This window comes from Hoplias malabaricus, chromosome 8 (genome assembly GCF_029633855.1).
Source record: "Hoplias malabaricus isolate fHopMal1 chromosome 8, fHopMal1.hap1, whole genome shotgun sequence".
In the NCBI taxonomy this organism is placed as follows: Eukaryota; Metazoa; Chordata; class Actinopteri; order Characiformes; family Erythrinidae; genus Hoplias; species Hoplias malabaricus.
Window position 1 is genome coordinate 19,493,947 of NC_089807.1, and position 24,462 is coordinate 19,518,408.

General features: G+C 36.3%; 1 protein-coding gene across 3 annotated transcripts; it reads right to left on the reverse strand.

Moving 5' to 3' along the window:
- On the reverse strand, positions 1-19,876 carry sufu (suppressor of fused homolog (Drosophila)). Of its 3 annotated transcripts, XM_066678936.1 has the most exons (14): positions 19,765-19,876; positions 19,484-19,694; positions 16,843-16,977; positions 13,506-13,642; positions 13,140-13,282; positions 12,468-12,553; positions 12,101-12,173; positions 8,300-8,456; positions 7,445-7,547; positions 3,775-3,813; positions 2,850-2,984; positions 1,731-1,869; positions 1,583-1,651; positions 1-1,486 (listed from the first exon to the last, which is right to left on the reverse strand). In XM_066678936.1, the coding sequence occupies exons 2-14, from the start codon at positions 19,627-19,629 to the stop codon at positions 1,397-1,399; spliced, it is 1,452 nt and encodes a 483-aa protein (XP_066535033.1). In that variant the 5' UTR covers positions 19,630-19,694; positions 19,765-19,876; the 3' UTR covers positions 1-1,396. The 3 variants fall into 3 exon arrangements, with proteins under 3 accessions (XP_066535033.1, XP_066535031.1, XP_066535034.1); XM_066678934.1 differs by having other exon boundaries at positions 19,484-19,854; XM_066678937.1 differs by having other exon boundaries at positions 8,300-8,453; positions 19,484-19,852.
- Positions 19,877-24,462: the final 4,586 nt, after the last annotated feature.

Here is a 24,462-nt window from a genome sequence, read left to right on the forward strand (position 1 = left end):
TAAATAAACTTTAATGCACTTGAGTAACAAAGGCAGTTTAGTGATTCAAATGGGTATAAAAAGACAATACTCTATACTTAAAATCATCTCTTTGAAAAGAAAAAAAAAAAAGTACAGGAAGCTATTTTACATTTTAAAGATTTAAAAAAAAAGTATTTTAACTATTTTATTTTGCAGACATTGTTCTCTTCACTTTTAGTTTACTTCTACATAATGTTATGGGAAGCAACAGGAATGTCAAATGGAAATGCTAACTATTTCTAAGTGGCTAATAAGAGTCAGCAACATTGTTTAAAAACGGTCTATAAATCCCATAGGAGAATGTACAGGAGAATGCTAGTTAAATACTGACTTTGGTATAAAGGAAGAGTCTCATAACTAACAGTGTTTTGAAAATATTTCAAGACAGATAGGCTCTAGTGTTTTGAAAATATCATGAAAATAAGTCCATAGAGGTGAGTAATTCATAGGCTGAAACAGTTGGCTTTGTTGTAGTTTGAAATGTGTGTCCTTTCACATGTGAAGCAGGTTCATGATGGTAGTTTTACTGGTAGCAGTTGGCCATGTCAGTTCATTTTCACACTAGACAGAGAAGCAGCTATAATCTGTTCTTGCAAAACCCCACACCATTTCTTACAGCATGCTTCTTTAACAACTAACCAAGTGTTTCACATTTCTCTCCAAGAGTAAGTGATAAATGAATACTCATTTGATGACTGAAAGGCACTGGTTTGTGTTGTAGTTTTTGATCTGTCACTGAAATCAGTTCATTCGTTTTAGCTCCACACATCACACCTTTGGTATAACTGACCATTACATGTTACAAAATGTTCTGTACAATTATCACATTTATATTTTAATGCAGTTTTTACAAGTGAATAATTGTGATGTTTAAATCAGTATTTAATTGAGTACAGAAAATGCATAATCAAAAATATTTTTATATACCTATATAAAATTGTTTATCCCTAAAACAACGTAAATATTTTCATCCAACTACTTCTGTAGCAGTATCACACCTTAATCACACCTAATTTGTCAACATGGTGCATAAAGACCATGGAAAGACGTGAAATTCTTACGGCCATCACTTTGAAAGTTGATTCCAATTCTTCTATATGTATAAGCACATATGTAGGCAGCAGGAATTAGAAGAAAGAGGAATTAAGACCTGCCTGTTGAGACGAGAAACAATCAACAAAAACATTTAAATGGCAAGTGGTATAATGGACTCAAAACTTAAGGGAAAAGGCATATTCTTGTAGTGTTTCAATATCTGTCAGAGAGGGAGTAAAGTGTCTGTGTCCATTTCCTCCAATTGTGTAGGCATGAGTCTCACTGGAGCCCTGCGGCTCAGCTCTTCTCTGGAGATGTGGGGGTAGTCTCAGCTTCAGTCTTATTGCAGAGGGCTGTCAAACACTGTATCTGGCAAGACAGAAATCTTCAGCTTCTTATCAGGCCAGCTGTACTCCTTTGGTAGCTTGGACTGAAAAAGAAAAAAAAAAAAAAGGAAATACCAAATCAGATTTTTATTTTTTAAATAAGTTATATGATTGTAATGATGATGAACTAAAATATATACCTCTTCATGAATGCTCATATCTTGGATGTCCCCTAGCATCTGCTCAACAAATTCTTCTGTGAGTAGAATCTAAACACATGAGAATGGAATGGTTATCATGGCTGAATGACATGGCAATCACATGAAAAGAGAACAGAAATTCCATTACTTGTAGCCAAGGACCATGTGCAGCATATGGATGCTCCTCTGTGGCAAAGGCACCTTCCACTCCAGTGGATACAAAAGTAATAGCTGTGTCACCATTGATACTTTTATATGTAAAGTGCCTCCCATGGAGCAGACGACCTCTACAACAAACCAACAAAAAGGTAAAAAAAAAAAAGGGGGGGGGGGGAGAGAGACAGACGTATGATTTTTTTTTCTAATTTAGCACACTCAGTGATAATCTTTTTTTAAAAAAAGATCGCATTTAGTCCTAAACAAAATCATCCACAAGCAAAGCATGGATTGTTTCTGTTCAAACAAAAAGAGATCACACATCAAACAAAGATTTATGCTAAAATCCTTAGTATCAGTGATGAATTAAGTTTGACAGCTTGACTGAGCTTGGTTTAAAATCCAATAATTACATTGTTCATGTTGAAAGAGACATTTTTCTGCTCTAATTATATGGGAACATGGAACTTATTTTCAAAACATAAGTACAGCGAAAGTGTATAACAAGTAATGACCATATAATCATGGACTTTAAATTCAGGTAAGGGCTTTAGGTGGACTTTTCTAAATTCAAAAAGCTACTAATGTAAACCATGTTTATTAAACATACTTATCCTGCACACAGCAGATAAGCAAATCAGTACCTTTCCTAATATTAAACAGAATGTCTCACTCAGCCAAACTCTCATGCGACATGGCTTGTGGAAGCATATAAACCCAGGTGTATCAAAGCATATAAGCATTAGTTTTGTATCACAAAACGGTATAGGTAATGACTTTGAACATTTGTTTATAAAAGACTTATTTTTTTATTATTATTTAGGTTAGCTTGGTGTTACCCTAATGCTGTATAAACCTCAATGAAACTAGCAAAATGAACACTGTTGTGGAGTTGTGGATGGGGTGAAAATCCTGTGTGTAAACAATACAAATCCTTGTGATTTCTACAATAAATCTAATTATGAAAGACACAGCTGGTGCATGTTTATGATCAAATGACCTTTATAAACAACAATATGGTTAAAACCTAGGGGACGCTTGTGTGCCTGGGTGCGATTGATGGAGGCACCAACATGTGTAATGTGTGCACAACTGACCAGGTATATCTTACCTAAGGCACAGTGGAAGCAAAGTCCCAGATTCTTGGTTGAACTTGAGGTGCACACACTCCAACTGTCGCGTTCTCACCAGCTCATGAGGAACAATAGCAGCTGAGCTCTCACTCTCCAAACTGTCCTTACGACTTCTGGACAGGGTGGGACAAGGAGAGGCAGCAGGGGTAAAGGATTCAGAGGAAAAAGACAGAAAATGCAGAAATTCACATATATAACAAATTGCTCTTGGATCTCTACAAAAAACTATACAACAATTCATCAAGATTCATAGATCCCTTCTACTTACCCACTACTCATGTCACCTTTTTTTTTTTTAAATAAAGCTGCGTCAGTAGAAGAACATGTTAACTGTTTATTTGAGCATGAAAAATTTTGCAATGTTGTGCATTATGCCCATTTTGTTGACAGTTACAGGAAGTGGTCTTGATGACAACTTGCTAAGTAGAAAATGCAAAGGCCTATGAAGTCATCAAACACGTACTTAAGAAATTTGTTTCCGATTTCTTACCTCTGTGTCCTATGAGTGTTTAAAAAGCAACATTACTTCATCACAATTGTGGAACATTTCAACTGTAGCTATATCAATTTTGAAATTGAATTACATTATAATGAATAATTTAATGTTAGTCCATTCCACCACTAGCTATGACCATGACAAGTATGGGTCAAAGCTTTCAAGATGAAGGCAAAATAAATAAATAAATATAATAAAGATTTTAAATTTTTAATTGAATCCAGCTCAGGTAAAAAGACAGATACCATGCCATGTGGCAGTTGACAAAATGTGAGTACCCTTATTCTTAAAAAAAAACAAAAACAAAAACTAACATAAATATTAAAAGTGAGCACCCTCTCTTAGTGAAGAACCTCCTACTTCATCATGTTGAGTGCATTTCACTTTATCTTTTGATTGGCTCTTACCTTGATTTCTGCTTGCTCTGCAAATGTCCAACTGATTGTCTATGAAAAAATCAGGGGCAAATTTGTACCACAGCGTAGAGAAATTAATGCATTTACCATTACTGCCAAGAGGCAAATCAATTTCATTCCTTTCAACAGCCACTAAGAACAGAGACAACTGTTTCCCTCCTTTTAAGAGTTTTGAAATGCTTTTAGCTCACCATGGCACATTACAATATTCAAGGTTTTATTGTTGCTATCATATTTGATCATTTAATGGCAAAAGAAAGTTTTTGAATTAACAATGAAAAGAAACAGTTACTTTATAGGTCTACCCCCAACCATATTTGGCATTTGGAGGTGGTGTTTCAAAAACAGGAGTTGGAACAGTCTTAAGGCAAATGCCACTCTTCATATCTCAGTTTATATTCATTAATATTATCCTTTTATATTTCTTTATACAAAGGTTGCATTGTATAGAGGATGCACAAATAAAATATCCTGATATTGAGGCCTTTGCTAAACTAATGTATTTGTAGTTCTCAAAATACCCCAACTTCATATTTAGTTAATCTTAGTCATCTGTGACAATCAATTTTCCTTTTGGAAAAACCAAGTCAAGCTTTGCTTATTAAACCTTGGTTACTTGAGCCAAATATCTGTAGCGCAAGTTATATTGTGACTTATTCAAATAGCCTCATGTGCCATGCAGAGAAAAATGTGACAAACCAAAAATCTTTACAAAATCGTTCTCTGTGAAAGCACCTCACATTAGTTCATAAAAATATATATATGATATGACATTTTGGTTTCTGGTTGTATTTTTATTTATTTTTTTACAGTGATGTGAAAAAGTTAGGACACCCCATGAAAACCTTTGTCTTTTTGAACATAGAACATTAAACATATGAGATTCATTTGAACAGTATTGAGAGATGGATCTTATATAGCTAAACAAAAAAATGACTTAAAAACACAAGTTGTAAAATTTAATGAACAAAATTGTACATTCTTTGGGAGGCAAATGTTAGGACACCCCCCCCACACACACACACTTCTGTTTAAAATGTCTATATTTAGAATCAGATGCACCACATCAGCTGCAAATGATTATACCATCGTTAAAGAGTAAATTGGAGGAGGCTCTTATTTAAACCTCAGACATTAGTTTGATTTGCCCTTGGTTGCTGAAGTGAGTGGTATCACCATGCCAAGATCTAAAGAGATCTCTGAGGCCTTCAGAAAGAAAATTATAGATGTATATGAATTGTAAATTACTTTCAGGACAGCGGAATGGCTGATTTCTAAGTGGAGAACATTTAAACCACCTGCCAACATGGCCAGGTTAGGTTCAGTCCAAGATGCATTTATTTAAAAAAAAAAAAAAAAAAAATAACCCTCTCCAACAATCCTAAAATGTCATCACAGGACCTACAAGTAGCTTTTGCCACAGTTGGTGTCAAGGTACAAGCATCTACCAATCAGGAAACGAGGAGGAAACCCTTGCTGTCCAAAAAAAAAAAACCAGGGCAAGAGTAAAGTTTGCCAGAAAGCACATAGACAAAGACCAGGACTTCTGGAACAATGTGCTTTGGACAGATGAATCCCAAGCTGAATTATTTGGGCACAGTAACAGAAGACGACCAGCACAAGAACCCCATACCAACCGTGAAGCATGGAGGTGTAAATGTCATAGTTTGGGGCTGCTTTGCTGCAGCGGGGCCTGGCAAGCTCTCCATCATAGAATCTACTATGAATTCTTCACTGTATCGGAGGGTGCTTGAGGGAAATGAGAGACTACCTTTGCAAAAACTGAAGCTGATGTGGACCATGACCCAAAACATTTCAGTAAATTCACAAGGAATGGCTCAAAAGAAAGAAATGGAGAGTTCTGAAATGGCCAAATCTGAACCCAGATCTTAATCCTACTGAGATGCTGTGGGGTGATCTGTGCATTCAAGAAACCCCTCAAATATCACACAGCTGAAAGAATTCTGCATGGAGGAGTGGGGAACACTTTCTCCCAGTTGATGTCAAAGACTGGTAGATGGTTACAGGAAACATCTAATTGCGGTTATTTCAGCTAAAGGGGGAAATACCAGCTATTAGGGCATAGAGTGTTCTAACTTTTTCCTCAAAAGAAATGTACATTTTGCTCATTACATTTTACAACTTAAGTTTATAAATAATTTCTTCAGTTTTATTTGTTTCGTTACATAAGCTCCATCTCTTAAACCATTCAAATGAAGCTCAAAAGATCATCATGGAGTGTCCTAACTTTTTAACATGACTGTATATCTAACACCTATCAAAGGCTCTGCAAATCTATTCCATGGTCCACTGCATTACAAATGATAAAGCACCCATTTATATTGGGAATGGAGCATCTCTAATTTTGAAGGTTGAACCTGTCTGTGGTAGCAGATAGAATGAACACAATTCCACCAACTAATCAACAACAACATGATAGTGAGACCTTACAGCCCCAATTTTCATTTCATCAGTATTCCATTGCTGAAAGCTTGGCAAGGCTAAAGAAGGACACAGCAGGTGCTTCACATGTAGACAGGGGGCAAGGGGTGGATGACAAGAGGGAATAAGCAACAGGAGACTGAGATTAGTCCATACTTGCTGATGTATGCATGATTGCAGAGATCAATGAGAGGAGGTGGTGTTTCAAACATCTCAGCTAACTACCAGCAGTATTATGAACAACCAAAATTCAGAACATATCACATGTTGCTCACAAAACCCTCTCATTATCAGCTTAAAATCTGTCACCAAGACTAAAATATTTACCAGTTATATATACACGTTTTAGAGTATTTAAGCTAGGGAAATGTATTCAAGATTGACAAAAAAAAAAAAAGGTAAATATATGATGTAGCTTCAAGGGAGATAATCTATAAAAGGAATAAAAAGGACACCTGTCATTTTAAACAACATGCAGATGAATATTAAACATGTAAATATATAATCTATTCCCCTTTTACTGTCTAAGCAATTTTTGCCAATCAAATCTCATTTTACAGCACACCTTAAGAGAATGCTAGTAAATAAAATAACTATGCTAAATATAAATATTCTTACGCTATGTGACTTATCGTTTTCATTCATTCATTCGTCTGAAACTGCTTATCCAGTTCAGGGTCACAGACTTATCAGACTCATAATCAAACAATGAATCATGAAGAACGATTTCTGCACACATGAAAACAACCAAAGAATGAAAGTTTGTTTCCTCGTGTCTGACTTACTTTAGTTTTGTCTTTGGAGTAATTAACTTCCTAACAAATCAGAGAACTGTCAAACTGACCCATTATGCACTTTATATCTAGTACTCAAGTGTACAGATTTTCACCTTGAACAGCAAGTTGTAACATTTGACAAACAGGTTGCTCAGTAAATCAACATCAGATGACAATTCCCCAGGCTCACACAAGACAAACAGCTTTGTTCCAGCTATTCTGTAAATAAATGCTTAGTACAGTGTAGGCTACACTCTGCATAAAATTATTCAATGTGGAATGATATATTTATATATATATATATATATATATATATATATATATATATATATATATATATATAAGATCACTCTCCCTGTTGAAACAGTTGCTGTATACACACACACAAAATAAAAATGTAACGCTAAAGACGATCAGGGCAACTGTACAAATATTGGACTTACAGTGGCCGGTCTTGATTGTGTCTCTGGCTACTAATGGGTGGCAAGACAGACTTGCTGTTTATCTCCAGTCCCTTCCTCAAGGCTTCTCTAATCTGTTCAGTGTCTGCAAATGTGACAAAAAGCTTGTTAACCATCTTTAAGGGAAAAAAAATCATTTAGTCAAAAACAATATAGAACACCAGCAGCAGGGGAAAATGAAAATCTTGTTAAAAAATACAACAGATTAAACAGCATACAAGTAGCCAATTAAAGGTTCATTTATGAGCAACATTAAAAGGAGGATATTGCTATGCATGGAGCCTTCTGTGTGTACTCTGCTTTCATTTAGTCTGTAATTATGCATGTTCTCTGAAAGCTTATGAATACAGACGGAAAGGAGCAGAACCACTGGAAACTGTGGGGAAAGTAGCTGACAGTTCAACAAAAACAAGACCCCTGGTAGAATAAGTGAAAAGAATTCACTGTCCATATACCGTGAGGTATTTAAAGGCCTCACAGACCACCACAGTTTACACCTCTTCCCCTTCCGTCTTTTTGTAGTAACTAATGATACATTTTTCCAACCTCCTCCACCATCACAATATTTTGTCAAACTTTGGACTCAGAACTGCCCTCTATTGGATGTAGTGCTCAAGCTCTGTGCTAATGTAATTGACACACAGAAGTTATGTGGGCAGTAAACTTTCAACACTCAAACATTTATATACGCAAAAAGAGTATAAATGAATCTTACTGACTCAATTCTTTAACTGGAAATTTACATTTGATTCACCCTAACACTAGCCGAGTAGAATTTCGTAGACCATGTTTTTCAAGAAATGCCTTTATTAGACAACAGCCTTATAAATTCCTCACCTTTGTCAGACAACCTGCGTGGCTGTGATCCAATACAGATGCTTCGGCTGTCGTCTTCATCCTCAGGAGGTCGACTGAGGTCATCCCAGGCACACTTGGCACTGACACCACTAAGGTTGGACCCATCCGTCTCAATGCCTTTATCAACTCTCTCCTGCTTGGGATGATGAAGTCACATACACAGGTATCACCAGAGGGTTGGAACACTCTTGACCAGACATTTGTAATTTGCCACTGTGGAAGAGCTTGCGAGGAAGCTTTTTTGCAGCATTGCAGAAATTATGTAGTTCCAATTTCATCAACAGAGATTAATAAATGCCAATCAGAGAGGCGGTTTGTGGAGGGTTTATTTTCTGGAAAGCTATTCTGCCAGTTGAAAGTACAACCAAAGTATCAACAGATGATTGAAACAGACCTAGTGTTTTAAGTCAGTTGAAACTTCTTTTTAGTTGATTGTTTTATGTCAGTGTGTGTGTGTGTGTTTCTCATTTGGTGATGAACAAAAAAAATTTTCAAATCAGAGTCTGATCTGAAGTGAACTCAATAAAATTATAATATCTTTGATCCGTGGTCAAGTATCTATTACTTCAAACACTATAAAAGTGACAACACCTAGCAAATGGACCTGACAATGTATGCAACATTGTCACAAGAAGAAAAAAAAATATTTCAAAGTTTCGGATATTTGAAGTAGTTCTTACAACATTTTACTCCAAACTGCACACTTGAAAAGAAGGAAATTGAAATTAATCTAATCTAAAGTTAAACTTTACACAGCACACAATGGAAAACTGCTTAATAATTGTATCATACAATTAGCTACAAATAGCTTCAAAATTAATTTTGATACTTTACTGACCTGTAATAGGGAGAATAGGGCCTCTTTTTGCTACTCTGGGCTCAACACTGCAGAAACGGCACTATGTAACTTGTGGAGGAGGTTAGGAAACCACTGCCCCCCCACTGATTTAAATACGGTGATGTAAAAAAATGAATTACACTGTGAGGAAGCCCCAGGAGCAAAAAACACCCTACCTTATCTAGTGTCCCCTTAACAGACAAGCCACTTAAAAGTACAACCTTAGTGAGCTTTTTATTATTTTTATATATATATATATATATATATATATATATATATATATATATATATATATATAATTGTGTGTTCTTTTAATTGTGTATGTCTGTTCATGTTTGGTCAATGTCAGGTCATTTTTTTTAAAGACTCTTTTCCTAGAAGTGTCCATAGCACTTGGTTAAATTCATGTTACTTGAAAATCACAGGTCCTTGGGGCACACCTATAAACAACCTGAAACAGCAGTGAGCATGAACACTCAGATGGAGCAAAACTCTTTATATTTTTTTACAGGGAGGGAGGAAAGGGGGAAAAAAAAAAAATTCTTTCTAATTTTTTTTTAGTGCCTAAAATAGACATCCAGTGACTACCTTGGGGGTGGGGGTGAGACAGAACATACTGCTGCAGAACAAAGAATTTAATCTTTCCATATAAATAAGAATGGTTTATTATGAAAAAAAAAGTTCTGTATTTCACAAATCTAAAATTATTTACACAAAAATAGGATCCACAAAGTATTCAATCTTTGCAAGTAAAAGATAGATCCTGGCCCATCATATTGTGCCAAATTTCATGAGAGTATTGTTAAATGGTTCAAAATGAACATTTATCAACACAAGATTGTAAAGTATTTAGGTCTTACACCTTACATAACATTGTGAAAAGATCCAGGAAATCTGGAGAAATCTCAGTCCATGTAAGGCAAGGCTGGATATCACTGTTGAACAGGCATGACCTTCAAGCCCTCAGATGCAATACATTAAAATGCTACTGGGATAAATATAGCCAGATAGGCACAGGAGTACTTCAGTTTTTACACAGTTCTGGGTTTTTAATACAGTGTGCCTGAAACAGAAGGGGAAAGCCATACACCAATGCTATGTACAAAAGCTGCTGATTTCATTGGGTCTGAGAATCTCAGAAAGTTTGGGAGTGGAAGGTGAGCTTTGGTCAGGAGGAATCCATGTTGCAACTTGTTTTCTGTAAAAACTAACATGGAATTCACCTTAAAGAGGAAAGGGTCTGTCTGACTCTGTCCCAACTTTTTCAGATACCCTGAATTATACATTTGTTTACATACACAAAATATTATCGAGTTGGTCAGTGAAAACATTTAAATCCTTTTCTTTCAACATTTGTCAGATAAATAATGGCTCATAAGAATTAACAAATCAGATTATTGCTTTTATTGCATGTTATAATACAGGTGCATCTCAAATTAGAATATCATCAAAAAGTTAATTTCAATAATTCAATTTTAAAAGTGAAACTCATTATATAGATGCATTACAAAGAGAGTGATCTATTTCAAGCATTTATATCTTTTAAATGTTCATGATTAAGGCTTACAGCCAATGAAAAAAAGCCATCATCTCAGAATATTTAAACATTTAACACAAAACACCTGCAAATGTTTCCTAAGCCCTTAAAATGGTCCCTTAGTCTGGTTCAGTAGGCTACACAATCATGGAGAAGACTGCTGACTTGACAGATGTCCAGAAGGCAGTCATTGACAGCCTCCTGCTGCATCCAAGCATATTAACTGAACGTGGAGTGGAAGAAAAAAGTGTGGCTGAAAAAGGTTCACAAGCAACAGGGATAACTGCAGCATTGAAAGGATTGTCAAGAAAAGGCCATTCAAAAATTTGGGGGAGATTCACAAGGAGGCGGTCGCTGCTGAAGTTGCATTTCTTTGGTCAAGTCACTCATGACCCAGAGATAACCCCAGAAGTGTCTCACACCCAAGGAGAAAAAGGACTGGACTGTTGCTCAGTGGTACAAAGCCTTGTTTTCAGATGAAAGTAAAATTTTGCATTTCATCTGGAAATCAAGGTCCCAGAGTCTGGAAAGTCACACAATACAAGCTGCTTGAGTCTAGTGTGAAGCTCCCACAATCAGTAATCTTTGGGTAGCCATGTCATCTGCGGGTGTTGGCCCACTGTGTTATATCAAGTCCGAAGTCAGCGAAGCTGTCTACCAGAAGATTTTTAGAGCACTTCATGCTTCCCTCTGCTGACAAGCTTTAAGGAAATGCACATTTCATTTTCCAGCAGGACTTGGCACCTGTCCACACTGCCAAAATACTGACCTGGTTTTATAACCACAGTATCATGGTGCTTGATTGGCCAGCAAACTTGCCTGACCTAAACCCCATAGAGAATTGTTTAGAGGAAGATGAGAGACACCACACCCAACAGCGCAGATGAGCTGAAGGCCGCTATCAAAAGCAAAGGGCTTCCATAACACCTCAGCAGTGCCACAGGCTGATCGCCTACATGTCACACAGCTTTGGTGCAGTCATTCATGCAAAAGGAGCCCCGACTGACCAAGTATTGAGTGCATATACTATACATACTGTTCAGTAGGCCAAAATTTCTGTATTAAAAACCAATCATTTTCTAAATTGGTCTTATATAATATTTTAATTTTCTGAGATGATGACGTTTGGGTTTTCATTGGCTGTAAGCCATAACTATCAACATTTAAACAAATAAACACTTGAAATGAATTACTTGTTTGTAATTAATCTATAAAATGAGTTTCACTTTTTGAATTGAATTATTGAAATAAATTAACTTATGACATTCTAATTTATTGAGATGCACCTGTATATCTGAAATGTGCCCTGAAATGCGGTTTTTAGATTTGAATTGAAATGTAGATTTAGAAATGTGATAAACCTAAAACAAGCATATAAAACAAAACTATAAACAAAAAGCCTTACTTGCAAGTGAGGATCAATGTCAAATATGGTCTCCCCTCTCCTCATGTCAGTGATTAACCATGGACCTCCAGCACTGCAAACAACAGGAGGAGGGAAAGGCCCATTTAGACAAAGTTAATGAAACATGAGAGTAAAAGAAAGCTTCTCACTGCCAGTGACCCATTTAACTACAGACAGTGGATTATTCTGAGAAAAACAAAAATGTTTGAAATTTTTATCTGGTGTCTCCTAGGCAGTAATGAGTGAAACATAAAAATATTACCAGTTTCAACATAGAACAGTCAAGCATGTGCCCTCTTTGAAAATCTGCAACCATATGAACTGTTTGTCCTGGTTTTGTATCTAACCCGGTTTTGGTAATACTTACATATGCACTCCACGCAGCAGGTCCAAAATACCCTGACCGTTCCATTGCTGTGCTGCCTGCAGCTCCTCTGTACACACACCCACAATCTACAGAGAACGAAGAAAAAACACACAATTAGCACTTTCACCCTGAGACATCTGCATAAAATTACATTAAACAGCTGCTCATTCTCTTATCACACAGGGCCAATTACAAATGATCCCAACATTTGTTAAAATATAGATGTAGTTAAAACTAACCGCAAGGTCAAAGATAATTCATTTTTATCTTCTGTATCAGTGTTTAGCAAACTTAACATTGTTTGAAATACTCTAAAAATTACATACAAAACAGGTTTTATGTTTTCTATACCTTCAAAAAGAATCAAAGACCATTTCCAGGCATCAGGCATTATTAATGTTTTATAAAAACTGGTAAACATATGTTCTATTGATTTGCTCATTTAATTAATTCATCATCTGTAACCACTTATACAGTTCAGGGTCACGGTGGGTCTGGATCCCACTCGGAATGACTGGGCGCAAGACAGTAACACACCCTGGAGGGGGTGCCAGTCCCTCACAGGGCAACACACACACACACACTTTCTAGCCCAAATTATGGTTCCTAGGTTCTCTAAAATTCAAAGTAATGTAACATTTCTCATTTTACAATACAAGTTATATATCTTACCTGAAGGAAATTGACATGTCCAAAAGGGGTCTGTACTGGTTGCATCTGAGGGTCCTCTGTGAGCAGCATGTGTTGGATTCGGGACTCACTGTTGTCTAGTGGGCTGTGCCAAGAGATGTGGTCACCACTGCAGAATGTGTTTTCTGTTCTCCGGGGGGGAAGGGGAAGGGGGGGGGGGAATGCTTACATTTATGCACGCTGAATATCAATAAAATGACAAGTTTAAAATTAAAAAGTAATTCATTTTTTGTGTAAAATAAAATACTTTCTGACTCTTAATAGTGATTGAGGCTTACTCTGTTCTGTCTTATCAGGACTTAAAAAGTTCTAACATACAAAGTCTTCTATGAATACTCCATGTCATACCTGATTGAAAGACATATCGAGCAAGACCCTGCATGAGCTCAGCAGGCCAAGTGGGGGGCGCAGTCTCCCCAACTTCTCTCTTCAGCCGAAATGTAAGCTCAAATCCAAATCCACTTGGACCTTCTTGACCTGTAAATCTAATAAATAAATAAAATATTTATATATATGAAAAAAGCAAGCTTTAGTACTTAATATGTGTATTCCTATCACCCCAGTAGTCCCTTGTGAAGTGCACTACACCAGGGGAATACAACCTGTGGAAAGTGCCCCTTGGACAATGGTGGGGAGCAAGTACCTGTCTCTATGGGAACATAGGTTAAGATTGTAAACATCAAATATTCAACAGATAAATCTAATACAGCAGTGACCCTGTCCTAATGGTCCTTAGCAATGCATGATTCACTCACTAGATTCTAGAGTGGCTTCAGTGGAAAATGATAAATAAAACCTGTTGTCGATTGGCTTAATGGAATGTAATTGACAATGAAAATCTGACATTGGATTGGCTGCAGTTGAAACTTGCTGACATGTACCCCACCCACTACAGCATAACCATGCACTCAGTTATTCAGCTCATAGTTTGAAATAAATAAATAAATAAATAAATAAAGGAACTGGTGGCTCACAATTAAAAAAATAATAATAATAAAATAACTGATTTCCAAGCATTTTAATTTTGTGTTAACAGGGAGGAGATGATAAACTTTGGATTTACTTTAATAGCTATAGAAAACAAGGGCTGGGGCATCACAAGCATATTAATTACAAATTAGAAAGACCAACTGACAAAGTACTTGTGGTGGAGGGAAGTGTGAGTCTAACGTAGACAAACTAAATGGGCTTCATGTACAAAAATCACCTGAACTACAGTGTTTTTCCACCAACAAGGAACCGGAATTTATCCTGTTTGCGAACAGTTCTGCATGTTTCCACCAAAATAAATTCAATAAAATAAAAAAAAGCTGATTCCTCATCACGAATGTGAAATTATCCATGGGAGTGTCAAGCTTCAGAAACTCCACGAAGACCACAGTCTCTCAAAGTGATATCATGCAATGGAGCAGAATGGGGTCATTTATAGCATGTTATATAAATAAAAAAATAGAAAATTAAACAGGCTCATGCTCCATTTTTGTCTTTCAGAGGCTGTGTTTGTGACATGAGGCCTGTTGGCAACTTTTCTTGGCTGTATACAAGATCTGCAGGATGGCTCAGAAATTTTCAACATTTACACACATACATCATGTATCACTATCATCTGGATCTGCTGTAAACAGAGAATATACAACAACCTTGTCATGAATCTATCCGTTTATCTACGGCTCTGGCACTGTATTCAGTCACAGCAATGTTGGGACCAAGCACCCCCATAATGCCCCATGCTGATGATAGATCTTTGGTTCCCATTTAAACTAGTGAAAACTGGTTTGCTGGAAAGCACTAAGGTTCCAGGAGGCACACATTTATTTTGGTGGAAAAGCAGTAACAGGAATTCAGACATCTTAAGTGAGATTTCAAATCATAGTGAGTGAAAGCATTCAATTGAAAGGGAACTTCAGACGGCATAGAGAGTCGTAAGTAACCGTTTGTCATTGCACAGGAAGATAACAGTGAAATGTACCCATCTGTCATCTTATTTCATTGGGGTTTAAAACAGCTGGCACATTATCTAAAAGCACAATGTCTGAGTATATTCATGTGTGAGTGCAGTTAAACTAATGATTCTTTAATCACTGCTGAATAATACAGCAAAAAAAAATTAAAATTAAATAATAACTAAGAGCTTTCATGAACAAATGTGTGTGTCTTTTAAAGACATTTCAATCGAGAGGGAAAAAACAACCCCAAAACATTGTCAGCTATCCTGAACTGTAAATGTCCCTAAATGTTAGAACAAAATTAGACCATTTCTTTTCACCCAATGGATTTGCACTTAAAAACGTAAACCATGTCTTTTTGGGCACAGGCACATTATAATTTCTGAAAATATATTGCACAAATCCAAAACAAACTTAGCTATGACAGTATTATGGGCAATTAAATTTGAAATTAATAACATTATATTTTGAGAGAGTGTTCTCCCCGTGGGTTTCCTCCGGGTGCTCCGGTTCCCTCCCACAGTCCAAAAACACACGTTGCAGGTGGATTGGCGACTCGAAAGTGTCCCTAGGTGTGAGTGAATGTGTGTGTCTGTGTTGCCCTGTGAAGGACTGGCGTCCCCTCCAGGGTGTATTCCCGCCTTGCGCCCGATGATTCCAGGTAGGCTCTGGACCCCCCGCGACCCTAAAATTGGATAAGCGGTTACAGATAATGGATGGATGGATATTTTGAGAGAATAAAATCATAATAATAATAGTCAGAATAAATTCACTGAGCTACTAGACGCCTACTGCAAAAACACAGGCCCATTATACTCTGTGGACCCCTGTAGGTGGCAGCGGGGTTTTCTCATAATACAATTTCAGTTTTTAAAAACTGAAAACTGGGATTTCCTCTAAAATATCGGCTTTAAATCCATAATAGCCTATATTTTATATGAACAGCCATGTTTTTACGTGATTACACCTAAACCAAAGTAAATAATGTGTAAATAAGTTTAAGAATCCAGTTGTTTGAAGATACAATACTTGCTTCCCTGCACCTCACAAATGCTCTACTGTAAAATGCAGTGTAAATGTGTAAGTAGAATGAGATGCTGCTGAGTACTCCTGTGACTTTACATTAAAATCATTACATTTTAAACTCAGAATCTCTTACTTTTATTTATTTAAATAAACTGGGTGTCTGTTAAAGACGGTACTGTGATTATAGTGGATCACCATATCAATCAGTGGCCTACTTGCTTAATGCTATGCCCTCATTGATTTCCATGGCAACAGTAAGCAGGGAAAATACAAAACTCACCTCATATCTATGACACTGTTTTAGGGCCACTTGTTAACACATACAACACATTATTTTTGAAAGAGTCCCAAATAAGCTTTTGTCTCATTCTGCATTCTATTTTTATCAGCTCTGGGAGAACCGAATGAAGTTAGGCTGGAGCAATGTTTCTGATATAATCATTACAGCTGTCTCACAGCATCCTTTTAGATGTCTGCAATACAAGATGTATAAATGCAGTAAGAAACATATTTAGGTAAACAATTCTGGAAATATTACTCTATAAATGGTAGTACTGAAATTGATTACTTGAAAATTTGTTTGAAAACGCTAACAAGTATTCATTCACATTAAAATGCAGTCCGGGGTAACACTATCTACAACGGCAATTATGTCTGTGCATCAGATTCTAGAATTAATACTGTATGTTACCACCGCACTAAATTACACTTACTCATGGACTCTGTTGTCACCATACAGATCACTGAGACCGAGACTGACATAGTGCCAGTGTTCCTGTACTTCCAGTGTAGGGCATCCCACATTTCTGTACATACTAATGTAGTCCAAGGGATCCGGTCCCCCTAACCTGTGCCAAGAAAACAGAAGTTAAAAACAAGCGCAGGAATACCGATATGAGCAAGAAAGATTTTTGCACCAGCAGCTACTAAGTTCTTATTAGCTAGGCTTCATAGGCATTAAGGCAGCATAAAAAACTCACTGAAAGTTATGTTGCAATAAAAGAATTCTGTACTTGCTGGGTTTGATTAAACTGTGCATCAATGTAAAGCATTTAAAAATCACATGATTTAGATAAAATACTCTGTAGCTTATTTAAATTTTATTAAAAAGTTTGGGCTCTCTGGTTGCACTGCAGTATTTGTTAAAGACACCCTCTTGTGATAATCAGGTTTGAAACTCTGCTAAAATGTTCCCATGAAGCTGTATGTATTCTAGGCAATGTATCATACTTTAAATAATCAGTCATTGCCATGGCTGAGCATGCCTACTTTAAAACTACAGTGTTCTAAAGACAGTCTCAAGCAGGCATTTCAGAGAACCAGGATTTATTACATCATAAATCCATGCATGTATGTAGTTTGTATTTAACACCATATCTGTCCATAGGTCCATGTTCATGGCATAAAAGGTGGTAAGATGTAATTAATTTACTTAAACAGTTTTATTTTAGGGAAGTTGAAGCTGCCATCTATATAATTTTTCTTCATGTGTGTTGCTTAAATTTTGTTATCATAAATCTAAGATACCAAAAATTCCAACTTTTTCATGCAGGTTAGCTGCAGGTGAGTGGTAGAGGGGTAAATGGTGATAAAGGCAGTGACTAATTATTGCATATAAAAATTTTAATCTAATGACCACCTCAATATAATTTTTTTTTCTTCCCATTCCATTCTCTCAGATCCTTTGAGAAACCTACCTACAGCAGTGCTGCTGTAGGTTTTAAACCTCTCAGTGTCATTGCTAGACTCTAAATAATCACCTAACTAATAATAGCCAGCAAAGAAGGTCCGGTGTTCACTGATGAAGAACTCGAGGGTGAGCAACACATGAGCTAGTGTCTCTGACTTTACATCTACAAAGTGGAGCAAATCAGTAGGTGTGTAAGAGTGGACAGTAAGTGGACACACTGTTTAAAAACTCCAACAGCACTGTTGTGTGTGATCCACCTGTAAAACGCACACTAACACAGGGTAATGGTGCCTACACACTAGACAATGTGGTCTACGCATGCAGTATGCATACGCATGCAGTGCTCCTCCATCTAGAATCTGTGTAAATGGCAGGAGCAGGGGTGGGGTTTGTAGCTCAAAATCTAGTGGGGAAACAAGATATTTTACAACTAGAAGAAAATATGGATTGTCGAAACCAGACAAAAACACTGATAAACCAGAATACACACAGTCACACTGTGCCAGACTGCCACGTGAATCTTTAAATGTTGTTAATCTGGCATCCAAAACTGGGAAAGAATACATTGCCACGCTTAGCCTTTCATCCATTTTGGATTTTGATCTGTTGTTGGTCTGTGCCCATCCTTGATTCTATTAGTTAACGTGCCTCCATGTCATGAAGTCCATTGTAGCAAAAGTGGAAAAGGTTTGAACTTTGACACTCAAAGGAGCGTAGTTTACTACATACAGTCACATTTGTAATCCATCAGAGCAGATGCAGAAACCTAACTGAATTACATTCAAGGAATACGTTTCTGATGCGCCTTAAGTCTCTAGTGTGCAGGCACCCTAACAGGTACAGTCTATAACTGTAAAGCTACAAAGTGCTCCTGTATGGTCAGTGGAGCTGGGAGAATGGACAGTGGGAGGATCATTACATTAATTACAAACAAAAAAAATCAGTTCTTTAATCAATGACTGTGTGAGGACAATATTAAAATAATTTCTTATAAGTTATCAAGTTATAAAATCTCAGCAAAGCACAAACCTTCAAAGATGCCATTGTTGAATAAAATAATATTTCTCAATTTAATAAACTGTTCCCTGAGTTTTAAAATGCAGTCCCTCTGTTTATATTTTTAGTCCCTGGATATAACATACTGTTCCCTCTAAATAATCAAATGTAATGAAGCTTATTCTTGAAGAGCTTAGTTAGTAGAACAGGTATATTTATTACATTAAAAAAAACGAAATGTTCAATATAGGTGTCAATATATTACGTTAAGAGGTCTATTAAATTATTTAAATTGGAGAGAATAATTTCTTACACTGAGGGAATTTAACCTAGTTAATTTTTTTTAAACCATGAAAGGGATTCTTTACAAAAAAATAAATAAATAAAATAAAAAAAAAAATCACCAACCGGTTTTATTTACTGAATTTAACTTGCTAAAAATATTGTGTGTTAAAACATTTGCACATGCTACATTTAATGTGTTATTATTAAATGTGTTAGACTGCAAAATTTAATAGTAAATGTTCTGTACATCAGCAATCTGACACAGAGCCAAACTCAGCTCCTGAGTCTAAGCTCTTTAAAACTTAACAACGATTAGTCAACTTATTTGTTGAATAAAGCACATTTTTCGAAGCAAAACAGAGCTTTATTTGATGGCGATTTACCAGTATTTGACGATAGCTGTGACCTGGAGCGGGTTGGGCTGGTCGGGGTAGAGCCGGCGGCACTCCCCGTACACGGCCTGCAGACCCGGGGGAAAGAGCGAGGCGAGGCCGATGTGCGCGCCGCTGCTAGGCCTCATCTCATCCATCCTCACCACGACTCCCGCAAAGAAGGCTGAGATCTTCAGGAAACGATGAAATGACGACGCTTCCTCTGAATAAATAAATATTATAACCCTTTGCACTGGATACTTGCGCCCAAACGTCACTTTTCGTGAATTTACCTCATCTGTACTTAGGGTTTAAAACCCTCTTGGGTCGCTTCCCTCAGGGTTTGCAGGGTCGGCGTGGGCGGGGCTCCTCAATTTGATTGACATGTCTGCTGTCCAATTAGACCTTTAAACAAGAGAAGGCAAGGCCTGGGATTGAATATTGGGTCAGAGAGCTGAAGATCTTCTGGTGTTTCGTTAAAGAGCCCATACCCTACATTTCTACTGTATTGTTTTACTTTTTAGATGCCTGTTGTAATTCATCTACCAACACCGCCAGAGATTGGGCATCCGGAATCTTGACCAATGCATGAGTGCAATTTCTGCTTCTGCGTTGAATCAATGCAGAGTCTAGGCCATATAGCCTGTGCAAGTGGCCCATGTTGTTTTGAACGTTTTTACATGTGTGTTTGTGTTTCTGCATTGTGTTTCTCAGTTATCTTTCATCAGCTTGATCCGTGACGTTTATCCTATAGCAGTCCAATCACAGTTTTCTTTAAGTCTGTGCAGCAATGTATATTCAAGGCAAGCTCCAATGGACATGCAAGCAAACCACAACAAAAATACTTCAAACAGGTATTCTCAGGCATAGAATGCATTTTTCCTGAAGCTATTGCTACACTAAATCATTTGTAATTATTTCCCTCATATTCTGCAGTTATTTTGTACTAGTAGGAAAATTAAATATATTTATCTACTGCATATTTAAATATTTCAAACATAAAAAACAGTTTGTTTAACCTGAACAGATTCCAGTATCTGCTTATCTTAAATTAACTGTTTTTGTTAAATAAACTCTGTTCTGATTGGACTCTGTTAACTAAGGAGACAAATAACACATTTGGATGCATCAAACTTTTAAAAAGTTATTTTTCATGTTATATGAAAGAATTTTAAGAGTTTTTCAGTTCAGAAAGTAAATAAAGTCTGAAATAGATCTGTAGGTGCCCATAAAATAATATATTAACAGAATAACATCAACATCTAGTCTGTAATATTTTTATATATAATAACTCAAACCCAGTGCACATTGATTAGATTAGTCAATTTCACTATTATGCATGTGTTATTGTAGTTCACATACCAATCCAAAGAGGTCACACATCCAGACCAGTTCTTGCATTAGTCAAGGTGACTTCCAGCAGCTAGGAAAGTGAAACACAGAGCCAATGGATTTTCTCACACACAGAATGAACTGGTGCTGATTCAATGCCTATAAACTTTTCTTTTAATTTTTACAGTTAATCTTTACTAGTTAGTAAATTTAAAAAGTTCCTAGTGCAGCTTTATATTTAGTAGCTCATATTCTGTGAGAAACAGGCGCCACCTACTGGTGGCACTAATTATTAGTTCACATATAGTGTTTTGATTCACTTATCACCATAGGAATTATGAGTGCTGTTGGGACACAGGAAATATAATGAGTTATGTGAATTTACCTGCTGTTTAGAGACAGAAAACCTGTTTAAAACCCGATTATTTAAGTGACAGAGATAATCAATCCAATCTTATTAAAAGCTTCATCTTCTTTCACGAGATTATGATTATTTTCACAAAACGATGGCTTAGAATCATGATTAGTCTTAGTCATGCACTAATGATAGTCATAGATTAAATGTCTTATGTTCTTCAAATATTGACTTAGCATCTTGATATTTTGTTATTATTATTATTGGTACTCATTGATATTCAGTTGGGAATTACTGTGGTTATAATAAGTTGAAATAAGAATATATTATTTTTGACATACGTGGCAATTTTGAGAAATTAAGTAATTAATTAAAGAAATTATTTTTACAATTTTGGATTTAGAATACATCTGATACCCTAACTCCATTAAATTAAATTATGAACATCCATCATCCACACATGGATCACTAATTTGGCTCTGTGTTTTCCTGATTGCTCTACAGTGTAAGAATCTAAATCCAAGTCACAGTGCTCCAGCATCGCCCATTCTCATAGAGAACATCACAGATCCTCATGACAAACTGCCAGAGAACCACCATTACACTGGACCTACTCCAGACTTTCCTATAACCCATTTATACAGTCATTATCCTAATATTTATGCACATATTTGACCAATCCTGCCTGTAAACAGAACCCCTTAGGGCAGTCCTCTTGAACCTCAGTATGGAACGTGGCAGGACAACTTCAATATGAGAGGTGAGTTGCACTGGGGGAAAGTTGAGAGGTTGTTTGGTGACTGCAGGGAGCTTCTAGATTTTGTAAAAGATGGCTTATGAGTTTATGGTACCTACCCCAGCATTGGTGTGAGCATCAGTTATCACGGAGGGGATTACGAGGTCTGTGGAGTCTCCAGGATAGAACAACAAAAGTGTAAAAAAAGAAGAAAGTGGTCTGAAAGAGTGTGGACCACTGTGAAGGGGAGATTGTGAGTGAAAATGTCAAGGAGAAGGAATTACGAAAAGATAGTAAAGTGATCTAATATTAAGATTATCCATTGTTTCTATATTTACTTTACTTGAATTTATTTATTTTTCTTGAGCAACCCCAATTTATATATTTACATTTTAGCAGAACTGAGCAGAATCTTATCAGTGAGTGTGGGCTGAGGTTATTGCATCATTAATTCTGAACCCTATCAACTTTGTGTGTTTTTAGCCTAGTCACTGTGTTTTGCCAAGAAAAAGCATGAAAACAAAGTTTAAATTAATAATTTTGTTTGGTTTTTAAAATATCTATATGAGAATTGATGACTCAAAAAAACCTGTATTCAGTCTATAATTGTGTATATACAACATGTCATCTTCAAATGTATCTAGTCTACACCATTTTCCTGTGGTTCCACAAACAGAAAGTGTAATTACACTTCATGTATTTCATAATTTTTACAACGCAATCTCCGATGACTTCATGGATTTTCAGTTGCAGTGGGTGGTGAATGTTCTTGGTATGGTGTCCATGACTTCCAGTTTCCATGGAATGATCCTGAGTCATTTACCAGGAGCCAGAGATAAGACATATTTGTGGTTGGTGTGTGGGTGGACATGTAACGTTTGCATACTTCAACTCTCATTTCATTACTGTATGCCTTATTGTGCACTGGTATATATACATATATACATAGATTTCCTGCTAACAAATAAAACAGGTACCTGATAAACCAGCATCCTGGTCTGTTTCCTTTTCTTGGTAGCCATGTGTCTTGGCTTATTAGACCTACACTTTTAGTTGCTTTTCTACAAATGAGTATATTGAATTGTTGACTAAAAATGTGTGGGCCAAGTGAAGGAAGTTATAAAAGAATAATTTGCGTGTCTTTCTAAGACCATTTGACTAACACGCCCACTCATATTCCCACTCCAAAATGCAAAGTGTGTATCTTACATTACTGCTCTGTGAAAAAAACCTTTTACAAAAGAAACAACACAGAATGGCTTGTAATATATTTCATGGAATGTTTTGGATTTTAATATAAGCAGTTAAATGTCAAACAAATGTTTCACAAAGGCCTACAACAAAAATCAATTTAAGAAAAAAATAAATACATTTCAAATAAGTAAGAAAAGATCTTCTTGGCACATTTTTTTAAAATAATATATCCAATATATAAAGTCTATCTTTAGAGAGTTTGGCTTGTTATGCAGACAGAGAATACTTTGCCAGAAGAACTGAGCCCATAGATGAGCTCCTCAAGACCACCATCTATGGAATTCAGTTCTCAGGGCCAAGTGCTCAGGAGAAGAGTGTATCATCTGAAGAAGAAACCAACCTCATACATTCAGAGAGGGCCATGTCGCTTAGTAATAACCAATTAGTAAACAGAACATCATTATATCATTTTATATTCTATAGAAAATTTAAACAAATAAATGATGGTGTTTAATTTGTCAGTATATATCCCAACATATAAACAGAACATATTGCAGTGCATTTCGAAAACAATTAGTTCTTACTAAGTTTACTAAGGGACTGTATTGGGCATGAAGCATTCCAGAAAGCCATATGTTGGGAATAAAGCTTGTCAGAGAGTCATATTACTGGGAATAAAGCTTTTCAATGACAAATCTCGTCGATCTGAAAACAGACCCAGTGGTAGTTGCAGTCTTAAATATTAGACAATTTGAAAATCTTATCAGTTCTCTTCCAAGCCATTTTTGCTGCACAGTCCTATAAAAGTCACTGCCAGATTAAGTGACATGCGGTTTATTTTCTCAGTGTTATCTCAATCACGTATTTGTTTAATGTTTGATCATTACTGACTGACTGACAGACAATGCTCTTCATGTCCTCAGCTAAGTTCTAGCCACACCTGAGAAGTTTCAGGAAATTCTTTCTTTCCCGTTAAACAAAACTGAACCAGTTGAACTGCCTTAATAAGTGCAGTGTTGGAAACCCCCATAAGAATCCAAGCAAGATCCATTATCTGCTTTGATGCAGGCTGGTCACATACAGAAGGCCACATGACTCCATATGTACGATGAAATACTGTCAATAGATTCTATGAAATTTTGTCAGTTCAATAAGACGATATTAATTATGTTACTGAATATACTCATTAAATAATGTCATGATGAAATAAAATGTTGGACATAAATTCTAAAGCAGGTAATACACAGATGAATAGATTTGTTATATGCTACATAGCTTAATTTACACAATATGTTTTCATGACATATTCAATTGTTCAGTTATAATTTTCAAATACTTGGCACTCACCAACGGGACAACTTATCCAAGATGTTT

What these genes read in the sequence shown, in the direction of transcription:
- sufu (XM_066678936.1), bottom strand. Translation starts at nt 19,629, where the DNA reads ATGGATGAGATGAGGCCTAGCAGCGGCGCGCACATCGGCCTCGCCTCG. An exon ending in CACATGGTCCTTGGCTACAA is followed by an intron (nt 1,652 to 1,730) that starts GTAATGGAATTT and finishes TCATGTGTTTAG; the next exon opens with ATTCTACTCACAGAAGAATT. An exon ending in ATATGAGCATTCATGAAGAG is followed by an intron (nt 1,487 to 1,582) that starts GTATATATTTTA and finishes TTTCTTTTTCAG; the next exon opens with TCCAAGCTACCAAAGGAGTA.